Genomic DNA, 24,130 nt, shown 5'->3' on the forward strand with positions numbered 1-24,130 from the left:
TTCTGTGCAGAGATATGCCTAAATTTAAAGTCTCCCATTGTAGATCCCGGGAGTGAAGTTGTGCCCACTGAACTGCCGGAATGCAGGCAGTCATAGAGCCCAGGAGGGACATTGCTCTCCTCAGAGTGGTGACTGGGGATACCGTCAGCTGTAGCACTGCCTGTGTCATTTTTTGTACCTTCTCCTGAGGAAGATAGCATGTCTGCGTGATCGAGTCTAGAACTATCCCCAAATACTCCTGTACCCGGGATGGAACCATTTTGGACTTGGGTATGTTTAGCAGCCACCCTAGACTCGACAGAGAAGCAATGACCAGATTCAACTGTTGTTCGCAGTGTTGAAATGAGTTCCCTACCACGAGGAGGTCGGCCAGATAGGGAACTATCAGGATATTCTGTTCCCGTATGTGGGCCATTACCTCTGACATTATTTTCGTGAATACCCGAGGAGCGATAGCTATCCCGAAGGGGAGAGCCCGGAATTGGAAGTGTTTTACTTCCCCCTGGATATTCACTGCCAGTCTGAGATATTTTTGGTAATCTCTGTGGATGGGCACATGGTAATATGCGTCTCGTAAATCTAGAACAGTCATGAAACACAAAGGAAAGAGTATTCTCACGCAAGATTTTATTGTCTCCATTTTGAAATGTTGTATCTCCAGGAAACTGTTTAGTTTTTTGAGATTTATGATCGTTCTGTACGATCCGTCCGGTTTTTTGCGGAGGAAGAGAGGAGAATAGAAACTCGTGCCTCTTTCCTGGTATGGAACTTCTTGCAATACATCTTTCTGGATTAGGCTCAGAATCTCCTTCTGGAGAGCTGACTGTTCGAGTGATTGTTTTTGAGGCGTTACCATGAAGGAGTTGCCGGGAGGAACACGAAATTTGAATTTGAGGCCTTCTCGTATAATACCTAGAATCCAAGGACTGTTTGAAATTCTTTCCCAGGCTGGAAGAAACTCGGCTAGTCTCCCTCCGACCCGGGGAGTACCTTCATTGGGATTTTTTATTATCTGGAGGGGGGGGTTTGTTGAACAAGAAGCCCCTGTTTTTGTTTCTTCTGTCTTCCCATCCGTCTTTATTTCCTTTTGGAGGTCTTCTGCGCATGAACTTTCTGTTCCGAAAGGAGCGCCTATATGACTGGTTGGGGAACCCGGGAAAAGATTTCTTTTTATCTCCTGCTTTGTCGAGGATGTCATCCAATGTTGACCCAAACAGGAATTCACCTTCGCAAGGTATTGAGCAAAGCTTGGTCTTTGTCTGCAGGTCTCCCGGCCAGCACTTTAGCCACAGGGCGCGTCTTGCGGCGTTTGAGAAAGAAGCCGACCTGGCTGATAATCTTGCTGAGTCCACCGAAGCGTCCGCCAGAAAAGCTGCTGCCCCTTTCATCATGGACACTGACTTTTGTATTGTCTCTCTTGGGACTTTCTCTTTTAGTTGCGAATCCAAATGCTCAAGCCATACCATTAGAGCACGGGCCGTGCAGGTGGCTGCGATGGCTGGTTTTAGACCCCCTCCTGCTGCTTCCCAGGAGTTTTTTTAAAAAGGTGTCTGCCTTTTTGTCCATTGGATCCTTTAGTGTGCCCATGTCCTCGAAGGGCAGGGCGAATTTTTTAGAGGCCTTTGCTATGGCCACATCCAGTTTGGGTGCCTTGCTCCAGGATGAGCAGGCAGGGTCATCGAACGGGTACTTCCTTTTGGGGGTCAAGAGAACTTTTTTATCCGGTCTCTTCCATTCTTTTTTGATCAAAGAATGAATTTTCTCATTTATTGGAAATACTCTTCTTTTCTTTTGTTCTAGTCCGCTGAACATTATGTCCTGTGCTGTTCTTTTAGGACGTTCGTCTACCAGACCCATAGTTGTTCTGATGGCCTTTACCAGTGCGTCTGTCTCCTCGATGGGGAAGCAACTGCGTCCCCCCTCTGATGATAGTGAAGAGGTCTCGGATGTCGATGAGTCATTAGAGTCAGATGTTTCATTTTCTGATTCTTCTACACTGGATTCGGGAGACTTATGACCGGATCTATGTTTTTTCCTCGGAATTTTAATGCCTTTGAGGGCACTCTCAACTTGATTCTTTATTAGTGTTTTCAGGTCTGATGCGAACGCCGGAGATTCCTCCTGAATGGTTTTTTCTATGCAGGACCCGCATAGCTTTTTTTCCCATGAGGACGGTAGTTCTTCCGAACATATCGCACACTGTTTGTGCTTTGATTTGCCTGTACATTTTTTTCCCTAGGAGAAAAAAGTAATCTCGTATTACATTATTACTTTCACGCAGATCACTCACCCCTTACGACTAAGAGATACCGTCTCTGGCCTCGGGACTATATCCACTGGATTCGTCGCCGGCCGCGTACTTTTCCCAGAGACTCGGCTGCGTTGTGACCCTGAGCGTCCGCTGCTGCTGCGCTGCTGGGAGGAAGAGTTTCCCTTGCGCTGATGCTGTGAACGCGGATGCCGCAGTACTTGCTCAGGTGATGATTGTGCACATTCCTGTGCCTCTTGCTGCTCTTTATCGCTCATAGTGGTTTCCGCAAAGAGAGGGTTTCCCACGCTTCCTCCTTAGAGAACGCTGATTTTTAAACTTGCCGCCGGCAGAAGCGGTCATCTGCGCATGCGCGCGCGTCACTTCCGGTTCGCGGCACAGGCGCCCTATAGGGAAGATATTATCGGGGACGCCTGTGCGCGCGTTCTATCGTTCCGCCCTAGCCCGCACTTCCGGTTTGGGCGGCGGTGTCCAGCGGTGACATGAGGCGCTTTTGCGCGATCTAGCGCTCCTGCGCCTGCTATGGTAGCGTAGCCGCCGCTACCTCCATGTACCGAATAGCGGTACAGAGGCTGTATCAGTGACCGCCGTCACCTGCCTCTCTCCTCCCCCCTTTTTTTTTTTTTTTTTTTTTCCTGGGGAAGGCAGGCTCGATCCTCTTCACTGCCTCCCCCAGCAACACTCACCCATAGGGCCCGCCGACCCCCGTGGTGGTGCTTCAGGGTTGGATGAAAAGGGGGGCGAAAACCTGCTGGACCCAGCCGTGACAGGGCGCCCCCTGTCAGGAACCGACCGGCCAGCTCCCTGGAATCCCACGAAGAATCCTTCAGGTACGTGCTGTAGGTTCCCCGTCAGGAACAGGAAACCAACTGATGTGGGAGAGAGGTACGCCCTTTTTCATCTGTAGGTTTCCTGTCCCTGGGGGCGGACCCCTCTCTCCGTGGTGCCATCATGGGGATAGAGAAAATGTGGATTATGCGGGGCTGGTGATTTAGCAGAAGTAACAACATTAGCTCAGGAGCAGAGATGGAGATTAGCAGAAAACGGCTGTATAGAAATCAAATGGGCTGGAGAGAGCCGACTGGGATTTTAGGAGTTAACGCATCAGCACAAAATGTAACTACTGGGCATACAGGCTGTAGTGATCAAAACAAGCTGTACTCTATGTGAGATAAAAGCTCTCATAGTAAAATGACATTGGGGGAGATTTAACGGTTTAATCTACCTTATTATGTGGTTGAATTGTATGGCATGTCTACCACAGTGTTGTCATTTAAATTCCAAACCTTGTAAAATTGCGTTTTTTTGTTGCCCTCAAAGTAAAACGGATTGAAATTTCTCTTATCAGATACTCCAGCATATTATAGCTGTTATGAATAACAGACGATAGGGGGAAGCCATTTAGCTGTGCTATGTAAATTGCCTTCAAGCTCTGGGTTGGATCACTCATAGCTACCATGAGATACGGCCTTCCCAAAACCCTGCCTGAGGATAAATGCACACTTAGCAGGATGCAGCAGGCCTCCACTGATAAAGGCTAGGGGCGGCAAAGGTGCAAACTACTTGATAAAAACAGCCACCCCAACCAAACATTGCAGGGTTTTTTTTTTTTTGCTAGGCAGCCAACCCCTGCAATGTTTGGTTGGTGTGGGGGTGACTGTTTTTATCAAGTAGTTTGCACCTGTGCAGCCCCCTAGCCTTTATCAGTGGAGGCCGGCTGCATCCTGCTAAGTGTGCATTTGTCATCAGACAGGGTTTTGGGAAGGCCACTATATCATATCCTTTTTTGCAGGATGTGGCCAGGCCTCTTTATGTTGGCTAGGTTTTTCTGGGGCGTCTGTCACTGTGTGCTGCATTTTTTAGTGCTGGGCAGCCCGCCTGTTAATACAAGGGGCGTCATTAATAGGTTGCATACCAGACCCTGTGCACCACACCTATCATTGTGACTGGCGTCCTATGCGAGTCATATCAATGTGCATTTTTTCTGCTAGGCAGCCAACCCCTGCAATGTTTGGTTGGGGTGGCTGTTTTTATCAAGTAGTTTGCACCTGTGCCGCTCCTAGCCTTTATCAGTGGAGGCCGGCTGCATCCTGCTAAGTGTGCATTTGTCATCAGACAGGGTTTTGGGAAGGCCGTATCTCATGGTATGTATTTTTTCTGAGTTTTTCTATGTTAGCTGTTGGATCACTCATAGCCAATGTTCTGATGGACATTCTTGGAAGTGGATTAAACAATAAGTCAGCCATCGTGGGTATCCACCAGAAAGGGCATTTTCTTTGAGTAGTCACATCTCTGATATAGTGGCTACGCGTTGGCGTTTGGAAATCTCAGAAAATCAAGCATAACAACTGACTGGGATATCCGAACGCACCACAGCGGACATTCATAATTTATAGTGAAATATGTAGTCTGTTTTCATACTACCACAGCTTTACACGGTGACTTTAGTCATTATGTTCACATTGATAAGTCTTGCGTGAGTTTTAAAATTAAAGTACCATCAAAGTTATGTCCTAGATGGCAAAACAGGTCTTTGGCATTGTGGGAACCGGAACGACAGCTTCTGGGTATATGGAAGTTGTTCATATCAGAAGTGCTGAAACCATTCCCATTATTCTTCTTCATCATGTGATGCGCTCAGGTTAAAGGGTGCTCGGCGATTCCTGGGCTGCAGCACCTGAATTTGAGTCATGAACATGTCAACAGGGATATGGAGTCAAAGTTGGCATAAAATGGACTGACTCCAAAAATATATAATAAATAAAATGGGTTCAGTAGTTCAGTGCAGGATGTGCGGTAAAAGTTTTCATAATTTGGGAAAGATATAAAATGTCCTCTAAATGTATTTTCTGTTCCCAATCTCAGGATATCGGCTTTTAGTCAATATGATTCTGTGCTGCACTTTATGTACCTGCTCAGTAGTGCTCTGGAGTCGGAGTCGTGGAGTCAGGGAAATCGAGGAGTAGGTGGTTTGGCTTACCAACTCCACAGCCCTGCATGTCAGTGATCCACATTTTTAAGCCCCATGTCCCAAGAGCCAGCCCCTCTCTTACAAAGAGGCGGCCTGGGGCAAACAACACTACCATTTCCCTAGACACAAAGTTAAGTCTTAAGCAGGTCGTTTTCTGGAGGTTCTTCTATCGTGTGGAAAGGTTATTTTCCAGGTTTCATGTCATGTTTAAAGAGGGCTATATGGGAATAGAAATCAAGTTCTACTTCCAGATTCTCAGAAATAGCTACACTGTTCATTTGAGGAACATAAAACACAAAAAGTCACAGTACCTGATTTTTTCCTTTTAGCATTAGAATATTTGTCACTTTCCCGAAAGGTAAACCCAATGCGATAACTTCAGTTTCGGTTACTTCACCAGGAAGTTTTCGGATATGAAGCACCCGGGATGCCGAACCTTCCATTTTATCATCTCCTTTAAATTTTTTATTATCGTTGCCATTGGCTGGGGGGAAAAAAAATAAAAAAAACACGACATGAAAATCATTCACTCTGAAAGGCAAGAAAATACACAATTTCATCTTAACTTGTAATTTTTGGGAAGAACCCTTTATCGCCAACATTTCAGAGATTCCAGTGGGATAGTTGGGATTCCTACCATTTGTACTCCAAGCAGTCAACATTAGTTATCGCACATGTTTTGGATAGAGAATAACTTCCTATTTTGGGAAAACTAATTCAATGTCCTCCCTGTAATGCTACATCTGCAATACACCTGGCTTGTTGCAGCCTCTACTGGCCAAAAAAATAAATATATACCGTATATACTCGAGTATAAGCAGACCCCCTAGTTTTGCCACAAAAAAACTGGGAAAACTTAATGACTCGAGTATAAGCCTAGGGTGGGAAGGAAATGCAGCAGCTACCAGTCAATGTCAAAAGTAAAAATAGATACAGTGGGGCAAAAAAGTATTTAGTCAGTCAGCAATAGTGCAAGTTCCACCACTTAAAAAGATGAGAGGCGTCTGTAATTTACATGATAGGTAGACCTCAACTATGGGAGACAAACTGAGAAAAAAAAATCCAGAAAATCACATCTGTTTTTTTTAACAATTTATTTGCATATTATGGTGGAAAATAAGTATTTGGTCAGAAACAAACAATCAAGATTTCTGGCTCTCACAGACCGGTAACTTCTTCTTTAAGAGTCTCCTCTTTCCTCCACTCATTACCTGTAGTAATGGCACCTGTTTAAACTTGTTATCAGTATAAAAAGACACCTGTGCACACCCTCAAACAGTCTGACTCCAAACTCCACTATGGTGAAGACCAAAGAGCTGTCAAAGGACACCAGAAACAAAATTGTAGCCCTGCACCAGGCTGGGAAGGCTGAATCTGCAATAGCCAACCAGCTTGGAGTGAAGAAATCAACAGTGGGAGCAATAATTAGAAAATGGAAGACATACAAGTCCACTGATAATCTCCCTCGATCTGGGGCTCCACGCAAAATCCCACCCCGTGGGGTCAGAATGATCACAAGAACGGTGAGCAAAAATCCCAGAACCACGCGGGGGGACCTAGTGAATGAACTGCAGAGAGCTGGGACCAATGTAACAAGGCCTACCATAAGTAACACACTACGCCACCATGGACTCAGATCCTGCAGTGCCAGACGTGTCCCACTGCTTAAGCCAGTACATGTCCGGGCCCGTCTGAAGTTTGCTAGAGAGCATTTGGATGATCCAGAGGAGTTTTGGGAGAATGTCCTATGGTCTGATGAAACCAAACTGGAACTGTTTGGTAGAAACACAACTTGTCGTGTTTGGAGGAAAAAGAATACTGAGTTGCATCCATCAAACACCATACCTACTGTAAAGCATGGTGGTGGAAACATCATGCTTTGGGGCTGTTTCTCTGAAAAGGGGCCAGGACGACTGATCCGGGTACATGAAAGAATGAATGGGGCCATGTATCGTGAGATTTTGAGTGCAAACCTCCTTCCATCAGCAAGGGCATTGAAGATGAAACGTGGCTGGGTCTTTCAACATGACAATGATCCAAAGCACACCGCCAGGGCAACGAAGGAGTGGCTTCGTAAGAAGCATTTCAAGGTCCTGGAGTGGCCTAGCCAGTCTCCAGATCTCAACCCTATAGAAAACCTTTGGAGGGAGTTGAAAGTCCGTGTTGCCAAGCGAAAAGCCAAAAACATCACTGCTCTAGAGGAGATCTGCATGGAGGAATGGGCCAACATACCAACAACAGTGTGTGGCAACCTTGTGAAGACTTACAGAAAACGTTTGACCTCTGTCATTGCCAACAAAGGATATATTACAAAGTATTGAGATGAAATTTTGTTTCTGACCAAATACTTATTTTCCACCATAATATGCAAATAAAATGTTAAAAAAACAGACAATGTGATTTTCTGGATTTCTTTTTCTCAGTTTGTCTCCCATAGTTGAGGTCTACCTATGATGTAAATTACAGACGCCTCTCATCTTTTTAAGTGGTGGAACTTGCACTATTGCTGACTGACTAAATACTTTTTTGCCCCACTGTACCAATAAAAGTAAAATTGAGACATCAGTAGGTTAAGTGTTTTTGAATATCCATATTAAATCAGGAGCCCCATATAATGCTGCATAAAGGTTAATAATGGCCCCATACAGTGCTGCACAAACGTTATGGCCCCATAGATGCTCCATACAGACACTTGCCCCATTTCCTGTTGCTACAATTTAAAAAAAAAAAAAAAAAAAAAACACCTCTCCGTTGCTCAGGCCCCTGGCACTTTCAATATTCACCTGCTCCTCGTTCCGGCGCCGCTCCATCTTCAGCGTCTCCTGCACCGACATTCAGGCAGAGGGCGCGCACTAACCACATCACCGCGCCCTCTGACCGCAGCGTCACTGCAGAAGACGCTGAGGCGCCGGAACGAGGAGGTGAATATCACGCAGTGCTCCCCGTTATACTCTCCTGCTCCTGGTGCGATCCCTGCACGTCTGTTCCCCGGTGCCTTCTTCCTGTACTGAGCGGTCACATGGTACCGCTCATTACAGTAATGAATATGCAGCTCCACCTCTATGGGAGGTGGAGCCGCATATTCATTACTGTTATGAGCGGTACCATGTGACCGCTCAGTACAGGAAGAAGCTGTCAGCGCCGGAGAAAAGACGTGCAGGGACCGCACCAGGAGCAGGTGAGTATAATTAGACATCCCCTGCTCCCCCTCCCCTGCGTATGACTCAAGTATAAGCCGAGAGGGGGACTTTCAAAAAAAATGTTAATCAGTGTCTCATAAAATTATTCAACATATAAAACTGTATGATGGATACAAATAGGTCTTAACACAGTGTGACCCAAGGAGAAAAGCAAAAAAAAAAACCCAAAAGGGACCAAAGTCTGGGCTGGCCCAGGTAAAAAGCCATACCAAACAGTGCTAAAAAAATAGCCGAATGCATAAGATGTCAAAGGGTTACCTAAAGAATCACTATACAAGGCTCCATTAGTACATTAATAAAGTGCCTGTGCATTAAATGCGGTAAGTACAATCGCATATAGAGAACACTTACCAATAATGAAGCAAGTCAAGGTACATAGTTATAGGTATTTACCCATGATGATTGGTGACCAAAGCCAGGACTAGACCTGTTCCGTGGGGCGGTTTTCTGGTATATACAATGCTGTATATACCAGAAAGATTTCTGAACCTAACATTTAAATTATGGGCTTTTTCAAGAATTTACAGTAAACTGACATTTGCAATTTTTTATTACGGTACTTTAAAATTAGTCCTTAAAAAGCTTACAAAATATACTCCCTATTAAATATTTTACTATTTATCAAAGTGCCTGCACATTGGAAATCTGGGGTATATCTATAAAAACAGAAAAGGTGAAAACAACAAAATGTAAAATAAACCTTATATGAAATTGCTTCAATTTCCATAACATAAATACACAGGGGTTTTATTCTCACAGAAGAGAAATCTCATGTTTTGTTTGAGAACTGCCAATGTAAAACATTTAGGTCTCTCTTCATGGGCATTTCTGCACCTGCTTTCCTGTCTTCTCCCAGCAGAAAATGACCTTGGAATAAGTGAGGAAAGTACCAATGAATAGATCCTTTACAATGTCATAATCATCGGGAAGAATTCTACACTGCATGTCTGAATCCCATTTACCGGCTAACAAAAGACTCTACACATTCTGAACAGATTTACTTTTAAAGTGTCCTAAATGTAAGCTTTTACAAAACCGCTATTCACATTCAGTGAGAACACGCAAAAGGAAAAGAAAAAAAAAATCCTTTTGGAGGGCCAGATTATGGCTGTTTGAAGGTAAAATTAAAATAAGTGCACAAAGCATCAGAATGGAGAAATTGAACACTTATCACCCAGAAAGTTGAAACTTCTGAAATCAATCATGGAGCATTTGGAATAGAGGAGTGACAACACATCTAGGATTTGTTCCAGTTTTATTAAATTCTTAATACCATATTTTAAAAATCTAGACTACCCCTAAAAAAAAAAAAAAAAAAAAAAAAAAAAAAAAAAAAAAAAATTATATATATATATATATATATATATATATATATATATATATATATATATATATATATATATATATATATATATATATATATATATATATATATATATATATATATATATATATATGCATCGGGTATTCTAGAATATGCATGTCCACATAGTATATTGGCCAGCCACATAATATAGCCACTTAAAATTAAAAAAAAAAAAAAAAAAAAAAAAAAAAAAAAATCATACTCCCCTTCCAAAGGCCCGTTGAAGTCCTGCTATACTATATAGCAGGACCTGTGATGACGTCGTGGTCACATGACCGTGACGTCATGGCAGGTCCTTGTCACATACCAGCCCTGGGACCGGAAGCTGCCGCTTGCATGGAGCGGTCACTGGAGCGTAGCGAGGAGCGGGAAAGGCGGCGGATGGGGAGTATAGCAGGTTGTTTTTTTTATTATTTTTAACATGACATTTTTACTATTGATGTTGCATAGGCAGCATCAATAGTAAATAGTTGGGGACCCACAGGGTTAATAGCAGCGGTAACGGAGTGCGTTACACCGCGGCCCGTTACCGCTGCCATTAACCCTGTGTGAGCGGTGACTGGAGAGGATTATGGAGCGGGCGCCGGGCAGTGAGTGCAGGGGAGTAGGGGAGGGACTAATCGGACTGTGCCCGTCGCTGATTGGTCGCGGCAGCCATGACAGGCAGCTGCCGAGACCAATCAGCGACGCAGGTTTTCCGTTACGGAAGTTGAGGACAGACAGACGGAAGTACCCCTTAGACAAAATAAATAAATAAATAAATATATATATATCACTGCCTCGTTGTCCAACACATCATTTAAAGGGACAATTTCTAGATCGATACATTAAAGCTGTGTGCACATGTCGCGTTTTTTCGCTATAAAAACGCATACATATGCATCCCATAAATTAGAATGCATTCCGCAATTTTTGTGCACATGATGCGTTTTTTTCCCGCGATTTAATGCATTGGGGAAAAACACGCAAAAAACGCACCAAAAACGCATGCGGGTTTCTTGCAGAAAATGTCCAGTTTTCTTCAAGAATTTTCTGCAAGAAATCCTGACGTGTACACATAGCCTTAATGCATCTTAAAAAAAGAGGCCTTCTAAAACCACAAGTCCTCTATTCATGAGGGAGGGAAGAACCTACTGATTGCTGTGAGATTTGGGCTCTGGAACCTCACAAATATCAAGCAGATCATGGTCAATGGGACCACCAGAAAGCAGAGTACATTGCCCGAGTATTTCCAGCAGTCCACTGGCAATGAACAGAGCAAAGGCAGAGCATGTCAGAGCCCCAATTGCCAGATATTTATTTATTTTTTTAAATCAACCTGCTCCCTTCTAACATGTCATAGGTGGGAACATAGGGTTTTATATGTGTTGTCTGTGCCTGAAACAAGCAGGGTGGACTGTACTGCAGACACACCACCAACACAACAAGAGCAGTAATAAGACTGATTGCATAGCAATTCTTGTTTTCTTTAAATCCATATTTAAACGTTTGCGTTTTTGAAACGCATGATGAGAAGTGTGTGACAGCTGCCAATCATCAAAATCAACTAGAAAACCCACTATAAACATAAATACCTAGGGTTAGGATCCCTAGCAACCCTAAAACACAAACCCAAACCCCAACCCTAACCCTAGGGATCCTAACCCTAGGGATCCTAACCCTAGGGATCCTAACCCCAACCATCGGGATCCTAACCCCAACCATCGGGATCCTAACCCCAACCATCGGGATCCTAACCCCAACCATCGGGATCCTAACCCCAACCATCGGGATCCTAACCCCAACCATCGGGATCCTAACCCCAACCATCGGGATCCTAACCCCAACCATCGGGATCCTAACCCCAACCAATCGGGATCCTAACCCCAACCATCGGGATCCTAACCCCAACCATCGGGATCCTAACCCCAACCATCGGGATCCTAACCCTAACCATCGGGATCCTAACCCTAACCATCGGGATCCTAACCCTAACCATCGGGATCCTAACCCTAACCATCGGGATCCTAACCCTAGGGATCCTAACCCTAACCATCGGGATCCTAACCCTAACCATCGGGATCCTAACCCTAACCATCGGGATCCTAACCCTAGGGATCCTAACCCTAGGGATCCTAACCCTAACCATAGGGATCCTAACCCTAACCATAGGGATCCTAACCCTAACCATAGGGATCCTAACCCTAACCATAGGGATCCTAACCCTAACCATAGGGATCCTAACCCTAACCGTTAGGGTTAGGATCCCTTAGGGTTAGGGGTAGGGTTGGGGGGTGGTTTTTCAGTGTGTATTCTTGTGTTTTTCTATAAAAACGCATGCAAACGCATGTGCTTAAAAACACATGCGTTTACATAGACATCAATATGGGTTTTTTGCGGCAAAAAAACGCCGCTAAAATTACTACATGTTGCATTTCTGCAACACAACGCATGCAGAGAAGAAACGCACGCGTTGTCAGAACGCATGCAAAAAAACTCAAATGTGAAACCAGCCTAAGTACGTAGTGATACCAAATATGTGTACTCTGTTTTTTGTTTATTTACAAAAACAAGGATTTTTGTGTACTCACCGTAAAATCCTTTTCTCCAAGCCAATCATTGGGTGACACAGGACCATGGGTGTTATGTTGCTGCCACTAGGAGGACACTAACTTAACACATTAAGAACAGCTCCTCCCCTGCAGTATACACCCTCCTGCTGGCTAAGTGAACCAGTTCGGTAACAAAGCAGTAGGAGCTTAACATTTAACAATAATGAATAACAAAAGATGCAGCACTCACCAGATTCTTGCTGAAGATAGTGTCCTTTATTCGCTTAAAGCGATGTGAGACATTATGCGGAGAGGCGGCAGGAAAGAGGATTGGGTGCGGGGGAGAGGAGAAGGACTTCTCCTCTCCCCCGCACCCAATCCTCTTTCCTGCCGCCTCTCCGCATAATGTCTCACATCGCTTTAAGCGAATAAAGGACACTATCTTCAGCAAGAATCTGGTGAGTGCTGCATCTTTTGTTATTTAACAAGTTGGAAAGTCTGTCTGCTTTATATGCTAAGCACCACCCGGCATCTGCAAATACATAGACTGGTGGCTTGAAGTTTATGCCGAGACTTCTCCTACACTGTTACTGCCTGTGAAGATTAACACATCGAGTGCCGCTCAGTTCCTTTTCTGCGGGTCAGTGAACTTTAACAATAATGAACTGTGTCAAAATCAAGTCAACACAGGAAAAAGAAAAAAAAAAAGTACAGCCAATAGGCTAACAGGGTGGGTGTTGTCGCCCAATGATTGGCTCGGAGAAAAGGATTTTACGGTGAGTACACAAAAATCCCTATTTCTCCTACGCCTCATTGGGAGACACAGGACCATGGGACGTCCTAAAGCAGTCTCTGGGTGGGAAACAATCCACTGCAATTGCTCCTTGTACCCACAAGTTACAGATGCAGCACTGCCGCCTGCAAAATTTGTCTGCCGACAGACGCATCTGCCGAGGCCCGAGAATGGACATGGTAATGTTTTGTAAACGTATGCAAGCTAGACTAAGTCGCAGCTCTGCAGACTTGTGCTGCCGATGCTTGGTGCCGGATGACAAGACGCACCCACTGACCGAGTAGAATGAGCTTAATCCCTGCTGGGACGGAGTGACCTCTGACTCGGTAGGACTCCTGGATAGCTGAACGAATCCCACTTGGCTATCGTAACTTTGGAAGCAGCTAGACCTTTCCTTGGTCCTTCCGGTAGCACAAACAGGGCATCTGACCTGCGGAAAGACGCCGTACTCGAGACGTATCTCCTGAGAGCTCTCACCAAGTCCAGTGTGTGAAGAGTCTTCTCGGTGCGATGTACTGGTGTCGGGCAAAGGGAAGGCAAGACAATTTTCTCATTGAGGTGGAAAGAGGAGACAACTTTTGGTAGAAAAGACAGGGATGTTCTCAAAACCACCTTATCCTGATGAAAAATGGAGGAAAGGTACTTGACAAGACAAAGCTGCCAGCTGAGACTCGTCAGATGGACGTGACCGCAACCAGGAAGGCAACTTTCCATGACAGAAAAGACAGGGAAACGTACTGCAGAGGTTCAAAAGGAGCCTCCTGCAAGACTGAGGACCAAATTAAGGTCCCATGGTTCCAACGGCATCTTATAGGGCGGCACCACATGGGAGACTCCTTGAATGAACATCTTTACCTGTAATCTGTTGGCAATTTTACGTTGGAACAGGACTGACAAGGCTGAAATCTGCCCTTTGAGGGAACTAAGGGCGAGACCCAAGTCCAAACCCGATGGAAGGAATGGAAATTTTAAGAGGGCGTCCTCGGTCCTTGCACCATGAGAAGATCTTCCAAATGCGATATATACGAATAGACGTAGGCTTTCTAGCACTAATCATAGTAGAAATTACTAGAAATTACTTTCTGAGAGAAGTTTGCCTGTGTCAGCACCCAGGACTCAACGGCCATGCCGTCAAACAGGGCCTCGGAGTTTTGGTGGTAAATGGGGCCATGGGACAACAGGTCTGTGCGATTCGGTAATCCCCAGGGGACATCGTCTGACTAGTTGAACTAGTTTGGCGCACCAGGCCCTGCGCAGCCAATCTAGCGCAATCAGAATTACTGGTATTCCCTCCGCTCTGATCTTCGTGATGATTCGGCAGCAAGGTAAGCGGGGGAAATATGTACAGAAGCTGGAATGGATGCCACGAGTGGCCCCGATGGCCGCCAGATCGTGGGACCGAGCTATGAAATTGGGAACCTTGGAATTTAGCCGCGAGGCCATCAGATCGACGTCCGGGTTCCCCAACGACAGCAGATCTGGTGGAAGATCTCCGGATGGAGACCACTCTCGAGTCGAGACCTTGACGGCTGAGGAAATCTGCCTCCCAATTTTCCACTCCCGGGATGTGAACCGCTGATATTGAGCGGTTTTCCTCGGCCCAACGAAGAATGTGGCCTACCTTGGACATGGCTGCCTTGCTGCGTGTTCCCCCCTGCCGGTTGATGTATTCCACTGCCGTGGCATTGTCGGACTAAATCCTGATGGGACAACCCGCCAGGAAGGGGTGGAATTGAAGAAGAGCCAACCTGATGGCCCATGTTTCTAGGATGTTGATGGGCAGGCGAGCTTCCTGCAGAGACCAGCAGCCCTGAGCAGTGTGATGGTGGAACACTGCTCCCCAGCCCAGAAGACTGGCTAGTTGTGACAACAGACGCCAATGTACTGGGAGAAAAGATTTCCCTTGATTCAGGGAGGACTTCAAAGTCCACCACCTGAGAGACTGACTCGCTGGGGAAGGAGGAAACGATGATCGAGAGAGAACGGGTTCCTGTCCCATACAGCCAGGAGAGCATGTTGTAAGGGGCGGAGGTGTAGTTGAGTGAATGGGACCGCCTCCATACCTGCCACCATCCTGCCGAGGACTCTCATACTGAAATGAAGAGAGTGAGAATGAGGTTGGGAGAGCTTCTGAGCTTCCTGCTGTAAGACAGATCTTTTCCGGGGGAAGAAGTACCAACCCCCGAGACGAGTCCAGTATCATTCCTAGAAAGGAAATTCGCTGAGCAGGTACTGGGGGAAGATTTTTTGAAGTTTATCTTCCAACTCAGGCGAGAAAGTATCTATTGTGATGTTCACGGCCTCCTTGCAGGTGCGGAAAGAGGAGCCTTTGATGAGGACATCATCTAGATAGGGTAACACCACACCTCAGGTATGATGGATGGCTACGGCGGCCGCCATAACCTTGGTGAATACCCTGGGAGCGGCGGCAAGGCCAAAAGGCAAAGCAGCAAATTGAAAGTGAACTTCCAGAACTGCAAAGCAAAGAAACCTTTGGCGAGAAGGTAAAATGGGAATGTACACGTCCTGGATGTCTATGGACACCAGGAACTCGCCTTTTTCCATGGAGGTGATGACAGAACGAAGCGATTTCATCCGGAACTGTCGCTCCCTGACAAACTTGTTCAGCAGTTTTAGGTCCAGTATGAGCCGTACTGTACCATCCTTTGGAACAATTAACAGGTTTGAATAAAAACCTTGAAACCTTTCGCTTTGAGGGACTGGGATAATAACCCCGTCTTCCTTTAGAGAACTTATGGCCTGGAAGAACTCTGATGCCTTTGCCCTGGGAGGGGAAGACCGGAAGAAGCGATTTGGTGGAAGAGAGTAGAATTCTATCTTGTATCCAGAGGACACTAGGTCGCGGACCCATTCGTCGTGAACGACTGAGAGCCACGTGTCGCTGAAGGAAAGCAGACGGCCGCCTACCTTGAGGGTGTCCTCCGAATACTGCTGGGAGTCATTGTGTGGGAGACCTGCCCGGTCTGGACCCTCTGGACCCTGACTGCCTAGGCCTGCCTCTCCAAGAAGGGGAAGGTTTGTAAGAGGTCTGAGGACCTCTATCCCTACGTTGTGCCAGGCCAGGTCCGGAAGATGTGGAAGCAGAGGACCAATTTGAGTTGAAGTGAAAAAAATTGGGACCGAGCCTGCTGCTGGTTCCGAAAAGGCCGAAAGGGTCTCTGTTGTGGAAGAAATTTACTCTTCCCTCCAATGGCGTCAGAAATTAATTGGTCGAGCTTTTCGCCAAAAAGGCGACTGTTCTGATATGGAAGAGAAGTCAATGACTTTTTGGAAGCCGAATCTGCACGCCAGCCATAAGGACCTCCGGATGGTGATGACGTTTGCTGCTGCTTGCGAAGCACAGTTAGCAGCATCCAGGGACGCGGTAACTCCAAAATCTCCAGCTCTGGCTATCCGAGTAGCGAGGTCTGCTATCTCAGGGGGTAGATCCGTATCCAGCACCACTGCAGATAAGACCTCAGCCCAGTGGGTCATAGCCTTAGAAAACCACCTAGCAGCAAAAGATGGGGAGAGTGCGGCTGCTGATGCTTCAAAGGCTTAACGTGCCATATTGTCGATCTGACGATCGGTTGGGTTTTTAATAGAGGCGCCGTCCGAAGAGGATAAAATAGGTTTAGTAGCCAGGCGTGATACCGGAGGATCTACCGGGGGAGATTGAGACCAATCTTTTTTTAGATCCTGGGCAAAGGGATATTTTGATTCCATGAGCTTCTGCCCTGTGAATCGTTTATCGGGACGAATCCTTTGAGATTCAATGATTTCCTTAAATTCAGGATGAGTAGCGAATACTTTGTGAGCTCCCTTGGTCCTCTTAAAGGACACGGCATGATCCGTTTTAGATAAAAGGTTCCTCCTCAAGTTTCAAAGCCTTATTCACTGACTCAGTCTCCTGATCGTGATGAAATTCCTGATCTAGGGACGTGTCAGAAAGAATCATCCTCAAACAGGTTCTCTGCTAGCCCCGATAGAAGGGGAGTGAGAAATGGAGCTCTCAGAACCCGAAACCAGGTGATGGTCTGGGGAAATGGCATGAGTCCTTTTTCTGGAAGGGCGAGAGCCCCTTGGCAAGGTATGACCCCTAGAATACAAGGGGTTTTGAGGATCGGAAGCGTCGTCCGTAAGAGTGCCCTGGTTAGAGGAGGGGTCTTCGAACGATTTCAACGCTTTTGCCAGGGATGCCATAGACCGGGTAAGGGAGGTAGCCCACTCAGGGGGACCAGGCTCACTAGGTTCGGTATCAGTAACAGGTGGTTCCTGAACAGTCACCGATTCACAAGCTGTGCACAATGCAGTATTGTGACACCGGGGTAATGAGACCTTACAAAAGGTACATGCAGCGAAGAAAACAGTGTGGGTTTTCCCAGACTTTTTGTGAGGCCTTGATGAGAGTGCTTACTAGCAGGGGAAGGGTTAAGCTATGTATCTGCAGCTTAGGCCGGGATCACACACAGCGAGATACGGCCGAGTCTCGCAGGTTAAAACTAAGCTCTGGCACCGGAACTCCAGAGCGGAGTGTGCGGACGCCAGAGCTTGGTTTTAACCTGCGAGACTCGGCCGTATCTCGCGGTGTGTGATCCCGGCCTTACCCAGGTCCTGTGTCTTGAGTCCCCAGGGGAGGTCCGCAATGTATGGTCCTGAAGGCTGTAGACCGTATCCGGAGATTAGACTGAAGTAGCGCTGCAGAATCAGCGCTGTGGGTGTCCAAGATGGCCGCCGAGATCTTGTGAGCGCTTCTCAAGAATCGAGAAGCGTTGGAAAAGATGGGCGGCGGTAATTGACGGTGGGCGTGGCTAAGAACTCCAGCCTGTATGAGGGAAAAGCCGGGGACTACATTTTGAAAATTGCAGTTGCGGCCTCATGACCGCTAATAGTGCCCCTGAACCACGCTCCTTAAAAACGCCGCACTGCTGACTACCCACGGACCCAGGCTTTATGCCCCGCTAGAGATGCAGACCTTCATACCCCTGGGACCAAGAACCCCCGAGCAGTGTACTCACGGTAGATGCTGTGGGCCGGTGCTCAATCCACCGTCGCCATAGACTGGGAGAGGGTGGAGAGCTTCTGCCGCCATGCGTCATCCGCTATATCAGTGGTGATGCAGTGGGGGGGGGGGGGCTGCACAGACGCCATACATATTTATGTCCGGCTCTGCACCTGGCTCCAGGAGAGGTAGCTGCAGGGCTACTCCATGTGGTCGCCTGCTATGGAGGGGGGAAATCGGAATGTGAAGGAACTGTCGCTCGTAAGGTGAGCTCAGGGCTGGCATCCAACATTGCAGGAAAAGGATACGGGAGGAACGCTCCACATACTTGCCTTTTGATGGTTCGGGGGAGATCGGAACCTAGAAAGGGTCCTTCGCCCCCATTCGCTCCGTTAAGTAAAAATAGAATAAAAATAAAAACGGTGGGGTCTGAAACAGAACCAAGTGCCTCCTACAGACACTAAGCAAGAACTGGTTCACTTAAGAGCCAGCAGGAGAGTGTATACTGCAGGGGAGGAGCTATTCTTTATGTGTTAACTTAGTGTCCTCCTAGTGGCAGCAGCATAACACCCATGGTCCTGTGTCCCCCAATGAGGCGTAAGAGAAAAATGTATTTATTGGAAAAATATTTTCTTCATGTAGGGATTTAAAAAAAAAAAAAAATTGCATTTTTTTAACATTGTCCCAGTATGGGACATCACTATATACATATGCACAGCTGAGTATCAGATCAGCGATCTGACAGCCTGGGAAGGAGACATGCCGGCGCCTGCTCTCAGCACGCACTTCCAAGCCACCTTCCCTCCAGGACCCCACGGCCATCTTGGTGAAGGGGGGTCTCCATGGAGACCATCAGGCCAGAGCGATAGCATTGCGTTGGCCTGATGGAAGCGCGCAGCCCCCTCCCTGCACGATGCTTCTCTATGCCGCTGTCACTACTGACAGCGACATCAGAGGGGTTAAATGCCTACCCATCAGTAACACATGATAATGCAACCTGTGGGTTCCCGATGGGTAGAATAAAGGATGTGCTTCTGGTAAGTGCGTGTTAAATGCCGTTGTCAGAAATGGACAGTGGCATTTAACTTGTTAACAGCCGCAGGTGGATCAAGATTCCACCCACGGCTGTTGCGGGCACATGTTAGCTGATATATATATACACCTGACATGTGCCCAGAAAGGTGCGGCCTCCGACAAATAGGGGGAGTCCGATGTGAGCGTATTGTTATGCCCAACATCGGAAAAGGGTTAAATAATCTGTTTTTATAATTATATGACAATTTGAAATAACTCACCCTGTGACAGAGAAAAGGAGGAGACTAAAGACTGAGTCAATGCAGTCCTGTGATAAAGATTTATATAACAAACACCTTCTGCTCTCGAATTAGGAGACTGAACTCTGTACAGCAAATAAGAGCTTTGAAAAAATACCTTATACAGTTACTGCACAACTCAAAAAAATAAATAAATAAAGCACTGGGACCAACATTTTTCATTATTATTCATTCTTATTTTTTTTTTTTTCGGTAATTTTAAGACAGACTGAATGGACGCGTGAATAAAAATTGCAGCGTGCACTAGTCTGTTATTTTGGATGAGATTTTGTTTATTCAGAAATACTTGCCTCACAAAAACCAAAACTACGTGATCAAACTATACCAGTTACTCACCCGTCACAACTAGGCTGGTCATGTTAGAACTGGGACCATTAAGAACGCTTCCAGAAAGCAGCTCGTCTGAACCTCTCTGAAAAGGAAATTAATGGAACAGGTTAAAAGGCCGCTCCCAATTGTGTAACCAAAAATCTGGCCATACGAAGATTGGATGTTTCAGGGCGTTACAAATGCAAACTGCACATTTACTATAAGATCCTTTTAAAGCAACTTTTTACTCCAGACAAATCTAAAACGATTTTTTTCTTCATTAATCCAGGTAACAAGTACGGCATTTCTGAGCCAAAGTAAGTAGGACATAATCTAGACCAGGGGTGGGGAATCTTTTTTTCTGCAGCCATTTGGATATTTATACCATCCTTCGGGGGCCGTACAAACTCCGCCCACAAAGTACATCCAGACTCAGACACTGGTTTCAGGACATAATCTTTCATTGCATGCCCTTCAATGTTCAGTAGTGAACACTGCGTGTGTGTGATAACAGAGCAAGAAGAAATGAATGAGCTTGTGACAATCACAATACAGCTCCCTGCCCAAGACTGTGGTCCCTGAGAATCTTGCCCGGGGGCCTGATAAAAGGTCATTGAGGGCCGTAAATGGACCTGTGGCCTGAGGTTCCCCACCACTGATGTAGAATAACATATTGGGACACCTACAGACTGCGTCTGGGGACATTTTTGCTCATTCGTCAATCCAAAAGAATTTTCAAGGTCAGTTACTGATATTGGATGAGAGGGCGAGGCTCACAATCTGTTCCAGATGATCACCAAGGTGTTCGACTGGGTTGTGGTCAGAGCTCTGTGAGCAATTTAAGTTCTTCCACACCAAAAACACACCCAACCATGACTATGGACCTTTTTTTGGGGAAGGCCCTTTTCAGTTTCAGTATGACACAGCAAGATGCAAACATGTGACTAGTTGCAACCTGGCTGTTTATTTTACAACAAAATCAGTTGCACAGATATTGCTGTGGCATGACTGTAGCCCTAGCCTCTAAGAAATCTGAATTGACCATGGACCCGCAGAAAACTAAAACGCCAACACCTTTTCATCACGTTGTGCAGCCCATTTTAATTGCAGCCAAGAATGATTGAGATAGTGTAAAAAAAAAAAAAACTTACCTTAACGCCCACTGCAACATCAGTAACAATGCTGTAAAAAGAGGCAACAAAAAAGTTAATTGAATTTGATCAATAATATTACTGATATTATACACAACTAGTAATGAGAAAATATTATGCCCAAGCCCACAACAATAAACCTCCATGATAAGAAGCCAAACAAGATTTAAAGCAGATCATATAAACAATGAACGGGATCAAATCTGAAGAGAGACCTGTACAGGAGCCAAACAAGTAACACAAACTGTCAGGAAAGGAATGCATTAAGTTCACCATTTATTGTAAGCCAGGATCACAAATCAAATCTTTGTTTGGCAAAAGTTCCTAATGGAAATCAGATTCCAGCCAGTCTGTGCAGTCCAGAGCCCAGTGTTGGCAGAAAGTCCAGCAAGTAAATCACTGTGCAACCAATGCGTGCACAATGGCGTGTCCTCCTACCTCCTGCGCTGGGCAGGCAGGGTGCATTCACATTCTGACACCAGAAGAGACTGGTCAAGAGAAGTGTTACAGGCCAGAAACAGTGGTGACATTAACAAGTTCAGAGAGCCTCAAATACCTATTTAGCAAAGAAAGTAAGGCAGGTCATAGGTTACATTTACAAGTCGATCAAATTGAGTCGAGGAGTCGATTTCACCAAGTTTAATGCAGTATGGTGGCGTAAGGAGGTAATAGAGCTATGGTTATTTTTCTGCCACATGTGCATTATACACATATAGCTTAACAACACACACCACATTCTGAAGTTCCTTCCAGGCATGTGACCCAAAAGGTCCTTCAGCTACTCAGGATGAGCAGCATCCCTGCAAGTCACAAAAGCTTCCTCTCCTGCCATGTACTGATCAACATAGATCAGTGTGGGGCAGGAGGAGAGCGCTGTTCTCTCGGCGATTAGGAAGGACACAGACCCCACATTATCCTTGATCAGAGGAAGCTGCTTTCAGACAATAATACGCACAAACTTTTTAGCAGGATTTTTTTTCTTGCTAAAAATCAAATCATATGTAGGCTTAAGAATGACATGTCATTTGTGGAAAGAAAAAAAAAAGTTGGATTTTCCATCACATAATTAATTGCACAGATGTTTCAGCAGGTGTTACAATACTTATTCAGCCACTCTACACCACAGTCATGACTAAAAGCCAACCCGTTTACCTAAATGTTAATATCCCATATTAACCCCTTACCGGCATCGGACGTACTATACCGTCCGATGCCGGCTCCCCTGCTTTGATGCAGGGCTCCGCGGTGAGCCCGCACCAAAGCCGGGACATGTCAGCTGTTTTGAACAGCTGACATGTGCCCGTAATAGGCGCGGGCAGAATCGCGATCTGCCCGCACCTATTAACTAGTTAAATGCCGCTGTCAAACGCAGACAGCGGCATTTAACTACCGCTTCCGGCCGGGCGGCCGGAAATGACGTCATCGCCGACCCCCGTCACATGTCCGGGGGTCGGCGATGCGTCTCCATTGTAGCCATAGAGGTCCTTGAGACCTCTATGGTTACTGATTGCCCGTCGCTGTGAGCGCCACCCTGTGGTCGGCGCTCACAGCACACGTGCAATTCTGCTACATAGCAGCGATCAGCAGATCGCTGCTATGTAGCAGAGCCGATCGGCTTGTGCCTGCTTCTAGCCTCTCATGGAGGCTATTGAAGCATGGCAAAAGTTAAAAAAAAAAAGTTTAAAAAAATGTGAAAAAAATAAAAAAAAACATAAAAGTTTAAATCACCCCCCTTTCGCCCCAATCAAAATAAATCAATAAAAAAAATATCAAATCTACGCATATTTGGTATCGCCGCGCTCAGAATTGCCCGATCTATCAAATAAAAAAAAGTATTAACCTGATCGCTAAACAGTGTAGTGGGAAAAAAACTCGAAACGCCAGAATTACGTTTTTTTGGTCGCCGCGACATTGCATTAAAATGCAATAAGGGGCGATCAAAAGAACGTATCTGCACCGAAATGCTATCATTAAAAACGTCATCTCGGCACGCAAAAAATAAGCCCTCAACCGACCCCAGATCACGAAAAATGGAGACGCTACGAGTATCGGAAAATGGCGCAATTTTTTTTTTTTTTTTTTTTTTTTAGCAAAGTTTGGAATTTTTTTTCACCACTTAGATAAAAAATAACCTAGTCATGTTTGGTGTCTATGAACTCGTAATGACCTGGAGAATCATAATGGCAGGTCATTTTTAGCATTTAGTGAACCTAGCAAAAAAGCCAAACAAAAAAACAATGTGGGATTGCACTTTTTTTGCAATTTCACCGCACTTGGAATTTTTTTCCCGTTTTCTAGTACACGACATGCTAAAACCAATGATGTCGTTCAAAAGTACAACTCGTCCCGCAAAAAATAAGCCCTCACATGGCCAAATTGACGGAAAAATAAAAAAGTTATGGCTCTGGGAAGGAGGGGAGCGAAAAACGAACACGGAAAAACGAAAAATCCCCTGGTCATGAAGGGGTTAAAACTGGGGGTAAAGAAACTGGCAGCTCTGACACATCTAATAAAAGGGAATACTTGTATTTCTCATAAAATGGCGCAAAAATGTATGTACCGTATTTAGTGGGCCATAAGATGCACTCCAAATTTTGGGGAGCGAGGGTGTGGCTGTGGTGGAGGTAGATTCCATGAGGCGATGTTGTGGGCCCCGTCAGTCTGTGCATGCACCACCTCCGTGATTATTTTCCTGAAGCCCACTGCAGGAAAATCAATGAGACTCTGCTGACCGCCGACATTTTATGAAAGCCCAGGGCCTGCAGCTATGCAATGCCAGGACACACTGTCCTCCCAGCCCAGGGACCGCAGCATCGACACTGCCTCCTGTGCCCCTGCACCACCGGAGCCGGTAAGCTACATTCAGATTATAAAACGCAGCCTCAGTTTCCTCCCAAATTTGAAGGGGGAAATAAAAAAAATTGTGTTTGTGAGCCAAAAAAGTATGATACAATGACAGCTGCAGGGACACAAGCCTTTGATATAATATAGCAACATCCAGTTACTCAGGTGTTGTAGATCACTTCACGTTGAAGCTGATAACGTCGGGATCATACGGCTATCTAATGTATGTGGTGGCCTGTAAACTCCCCCAACGACTGATAGCTTTTTTCTCCAGAAGATGGCTCTCAGAGGTCACAGGAGGGCTTGGAACAGTCAGGCATTCCTGTATAAAGGGTAGGTGGTCAAACAATTATTCAGCCA

General features: G+C 45.8%; 1 protein-coding gene across 1 annotated transcript in view; it reads right to left on the reverse strand.

The window, feature by feature from the left end:
* Window positions 1-24,130, reverse strand: part of PTBP2 (polypyrimidine tract binding protein 2) — a 67,324-nt gene that overhangs the window by 19,890 nt on the left and 23,304 nt on the right. Inside the window, exons 2-4 of the mRNA XM_069737686.1 lie at window positions 20,927-20,957; window positions 19,803-19,878; window positions 5,552-5,724 (exon numbers count right to left, since the gene is read on the reverse strand). Of these exons, the coding sequence (XP_069593787.1) occupies window positions 5,552-5,724; window positions 19,803-19,878; window positions 20,927-20,957 (280 nt within the window). The remainder of the gene's footprint in view (window positions 1-5,551; window positions 5,725-19,802; window positions 19,879-20,926; window positions 20,958-24,130) is intronic.

Source organism: Ranitomeya imitator, chromosome 8 (assembly GCF_032444005.1).
Source record: "Ranitomeya imitator isolate aRanImi1 chromosome 8, aRanImi1.pri, whole genome shotgun sequence".
NCBI lineage: Eukaryota > Metazoa > Chordata > Amphibia > Anura > Dendrobatidae > Ranitomeya > Ranitomeya imitator.